At 37.1% G+C, this 4,116-nt stretch overlaps 1 protein-coding gene across 1 annotated transcript; it reads right to left on the bottom strand.

Annotated features, from left to right (window-relative positions):
* Positions 1-920: 920 nt before the first annotated feature.
* LOC149201130 (uncharacterized) lies at positions 921-1,916 on the bottom strand. Its single transcript, XM_089401209.1, has one exon. It carries the CDS (start codon positions 1,914-1,916, stop codon positions 921-923), a length of 996 nt encoding a protein of 331 aa, XP_089257335.1.
* Positions 1,917-4,116: the final 2,200 nt, after the last annotated feature.

Here is a 4,116-nt window from a genome sequence, read left to right as displayed (position 1 = left end):
ATGCTACTCTCATTGCATCAATGATGAGGGTTTATTTACATCTTCTTTAGAATCTCGATGGTCTCCGCATAGGGCTTTTTTTCTTGGGTTCTATAATATCGCTTATATCCATCCCTATTATTTTTTCCACTGGAAAAATCGTAATCTTTGATTAACTTTGAAAAATTACATATTGTAGATGTAGGATACATATGCTGTACCTGTCAGCCTCTGTGGGCTCAGTCAAAATTTGTAAGAAGTTCAAAATATAATAATATATTGACCAGAAACATCACGTAGGATGTTCATAAATAAGTCCTTCTATTTAGTGTGTATATTTGCCACACAGGGCCATATATATATCCTATCCAATATATTCAATAAGCTGTGCAAAAATTCCAAAACAGATAATCAGATCATGGGCTCTCAGCCCTGTGGTAATGTAGGTCTATGTACGGGCGGTGATAGTATTGGTATGCATTTGACCCACATTGTTCCTGGATCATCCACTCTCCTCTGGGAAGTATCGTGGCCGCCTTGGATAGCTCGTCAGCACTGCTGTTGTGTTCCCTATAAATATGATTGCATGTGATAATATTAAAATGAGCCTTAAAAATGTTTATTTCATCCAAAATGTTACTAAGTGTTTGAGTGTGACAAGCAGTAATATTATTGAACCAATCTATAATGATCTTCGAGTCTCCATAAATATTAATGCTCATGCAGTTATGCCCCAAAGAAAAATGCATGAGGTGACGAAGAGTGATGAGTTCAGCAAAATTGTTTGTTCCAACCCCTAATCCCATCCTGACTTTGAAGTAATGATGTTCACTAATGTATAGGATGAAACCACCACCACACCCCTGCTGTTGAGCTGCACCATCAAAATATGGCCAAGGGGTATTTTTATCAATATGCGGAGGGGCATGTGGCCTGCAGGTTCAAGATTGGGGAGGCTCAGGCATCACGTTAAAAGCTGATATAATACAAGCTGCAGTGTGCGACCAGCACACAGGTTTTCTGTCAAATATGTTGCGGTTCCGGGCCAGCCAGATATGCCAACAGATAATCAAAGGGAGACTTTGTAGTTTTGATCCTTTATGCTGATGATACCAGCTTTCCCATGCTTTTTTAATGTCTTCACCTTCCCATGAGCCCGTGAAACGAATAGAAGAGGAAATATTTTGCCACAGGTCCATCAGGGCTGTACAATTCAGAAAAAGATGTGATGTCGATTCTGCTGATCTTTTGCATAGTGTACACCAAGTAGGCCCATGGATAGATCGATGCATAAGATTTTCGCTAGTGGGGACTTTGTCTTTTAAAATGCACCAGAAAAATAGTCTGATCCGAGGGGGCGTTGTGAGTTTCCATATTGACTTCCACCAGAAAGTAATCAGATCCGGAATCTTGTGTGAGATCAGTGCTAAATAACCTGACTTTGGAGTGTATAAACCGCTGTCAGAATGATGCCATATGAGTTCATCCGGGCCCTCTTTGATCCTAATATGAGATTCAGAAAGAGCAGTAATATAATCATGCCATTCTTGGTGCCAACATTGTGGTAGATCAATCTGTTGAGCGGATTTCCATCTTTGTGCAAAAATGGTAGAATTATGAGGGTCCGCGATGTTAGCTAGAACCTTAAGCTCATGAGAATGTAGATGTTGAATGAGATCTCTGGATAGCTGATGTCTACCACCGCTTCCAATCCATGGATCTAAACCGATGCGAGCCATAGATCCATCGTTTATTCTCCAAACCAGATTATCCCTGATGAGAGGCAAAGAGTGAAGAAGTGCCTTCCAGACAGATGAGATACCAGTTTTAGGCCAACTAGGCAACCGAATCCAATCCATAATATTCTGAGGCCAAATGTATTTGTAATATGAGATGGTAGTCCAAAGATTCTGTCCGGTCAACAATGTCCACCCCATTTTTGCAGCTAGAGCCTGTGCAAATGAAGGAAGATCTTTAAGACCCCAGCCTCCCCATTTTTTGGGCAGCGCTATCTTGTTCCAGCCAACCCATGCAAATATCTGTTTATCCTAGTTCCCATTCCATAGATATCTGTTACAGATTTGATGTAGCCTGGCCAAGATGCTTCTAGGAATCCAAGCGAGTGCCATCCAAAAGACAGGCGTGGCCTCAAGTACATATTTAACCAATACAAGTCTGCCAGCTCTAGACAAATATCGATGGCTCCATATGGTAAGCCTTTTCTCCAGTTTTGTAACGAGCCAAATCCAATCAGCTATTTTCTGGCTGATAGGCTTAATCCAGAACCCCAGGTATTTAAGACCCCGGTCTAGTGGATTGATGCAGTATGGGAACAAATGGTGAGCAAAATGAGTCTCATGGATGGAGGTTTGGGCAAAAGTGATGGTAGATTTAGAGTGGTTTTCTAACATCCTAGTGGCCGATGAGAAAAGAGAGAGGATCTTTAAAAAAGAGTGGGAATCCCTAATACTACCATCAAGAAAAATAATCATCATCCACGAAAAGTAGATGGGTGAGGAAGCAGTCATCAGATATCTTGAGACCACAAAGATCACCATCTCTCTTAGCTGATGTAATCAATCGACTAAGGCCATCCATGACAATCAAGAAAAGGAAAGGAGAGAGAGGGCAACCCTGTATGAGCCCTTCCATCCCTATTTAGTCATACAATGAGAACAAATGAGTAATGTTACTTATTGGATCCGACCTACTTAATGGAGCTACTTTTGGGAAACTTATTAATATACTTATCAACATCGATCCTAGTGTTCTAGAAATGCTTGGATTTTGTATGTTCTTCGAGTGCTACTATCCATTATTGGTGTAGGGAGTTTATATTTCTAGGAGTGTTATTGGGGCCAGGTATTAGAATCTTGATATGGTTATAGTTTTCATTGTCTCTTTTAGTGGTTATAGCTTTATCCACAGGTTTGAGATTTATTTTGGCCTTTTACTTTTCCTCAGGAATAGTATAGTTGTGGTCTTATTAATACACTTGAAATATAAACAATAAGAATAGTCATGTTTTACACTATTTTTCATATGTTCTTGTATTTCTAATATCAAGAATGGTTTTTTACTAAAAGGAACAAGTAGATTGATATCCATGGCTTTGAAACAAAATGAGTAGGAATTAATACCATGGTTTTGTGAATTTATATCCATGGTTTTCATTTTGTTAAATATAATAAAAGTATGGTTTTACAAAATAGTAAGTATGTTATTGCATATGTTATATGTAATAATACTTATGGTTCTGTATTTGATAATGCATGTAAAATTAAAATGGTTAGATGTGGTTATGCATTTTCTTTTATTTATGCATTTGGAAGAGAGTTCTTTCATGTAAAGACATATAACATGTAGAATTTTCTAGTGATTTTGACACAAAAAATCACTGATAGAGATTGAATCATTGGGATATAAAGATCTAGATTATCTCACATTCTGTTTGGATGAAAAGTCATAATATTTTTATTTTAATAATTTGATATTGCAGGAATTACAAGTAATCGTGAAATTAGATATTTTTCAGACAATAGTGTTTGCAATGATGAAATCATGACCTTTACAAGGAGTTGACTGATAGTTTCTAAACTAATCTCATTTGCAGTGATCCAATGATGGTTTATAATTAATACTATTGTAGGTGATGATATCATTTTATATAACTATTGTTACATGCAAAGTGAAAAATCGTCGAGTACAACTTTACAATGGATAAATTGGTTTATTGAGATATATTGTTAACTTGTTATGGTTTGACAATCATGATGCATGATGGGGAAGAAGGTTAATACGATAAACAATCATGACATGAGCATATTGTGCTCTAAGAACTGTTGGGTAATGTGCTTGATAAACATGACGACATGTATAATGTATGGGCCTCTAGTTAATAATATTTAAATGAAAGTTTATGTTTCTTTTGTAAAACATCAACAATGGACAAGGGATGGATTCCCTCGTTGTCATTTGAATGAGGGGTGAACTCCCTTATGAAATGTTTTTAATAAAGAAAAACACTTGTTGTTTTTTTTCTTCGGGGTTTCCAAGGTAACCCCATGTTCATTTGTGTGCTTTCCTATCATTTATATTAATGTATTGGCACCTTGCGTAACATTGGTAATTATATCA

The sequence above is a fragment of the Pinus tabuliformis genome, chromosome 2_1 (genome assembly GCF_031772625.1).
Source record: "Pinus tabuliformis cultivar Carrire ecotype Pingquan chromosome 2_1, CPIR1, whole genome shotgun sequence".
Taxonomy (NCBI): Eukaryota; Viridiplantae; Streptophyta; class Pinopsida; order Pinales; family Pinaceae; genus Pinus; species Pinus tabuliformis.
This window is presented reverse-complemented; position numbering and strand designations above follow the sequence as displayed.

Coding starts and splice junctions, on each gene's coding strand:
- LOC149201130 (XM_089401209.1), bottom strand. CDS start 1,916: ATGGGGTGGACATTGTTGACCGGACAGAATCTTTGGACTACCATCTCA.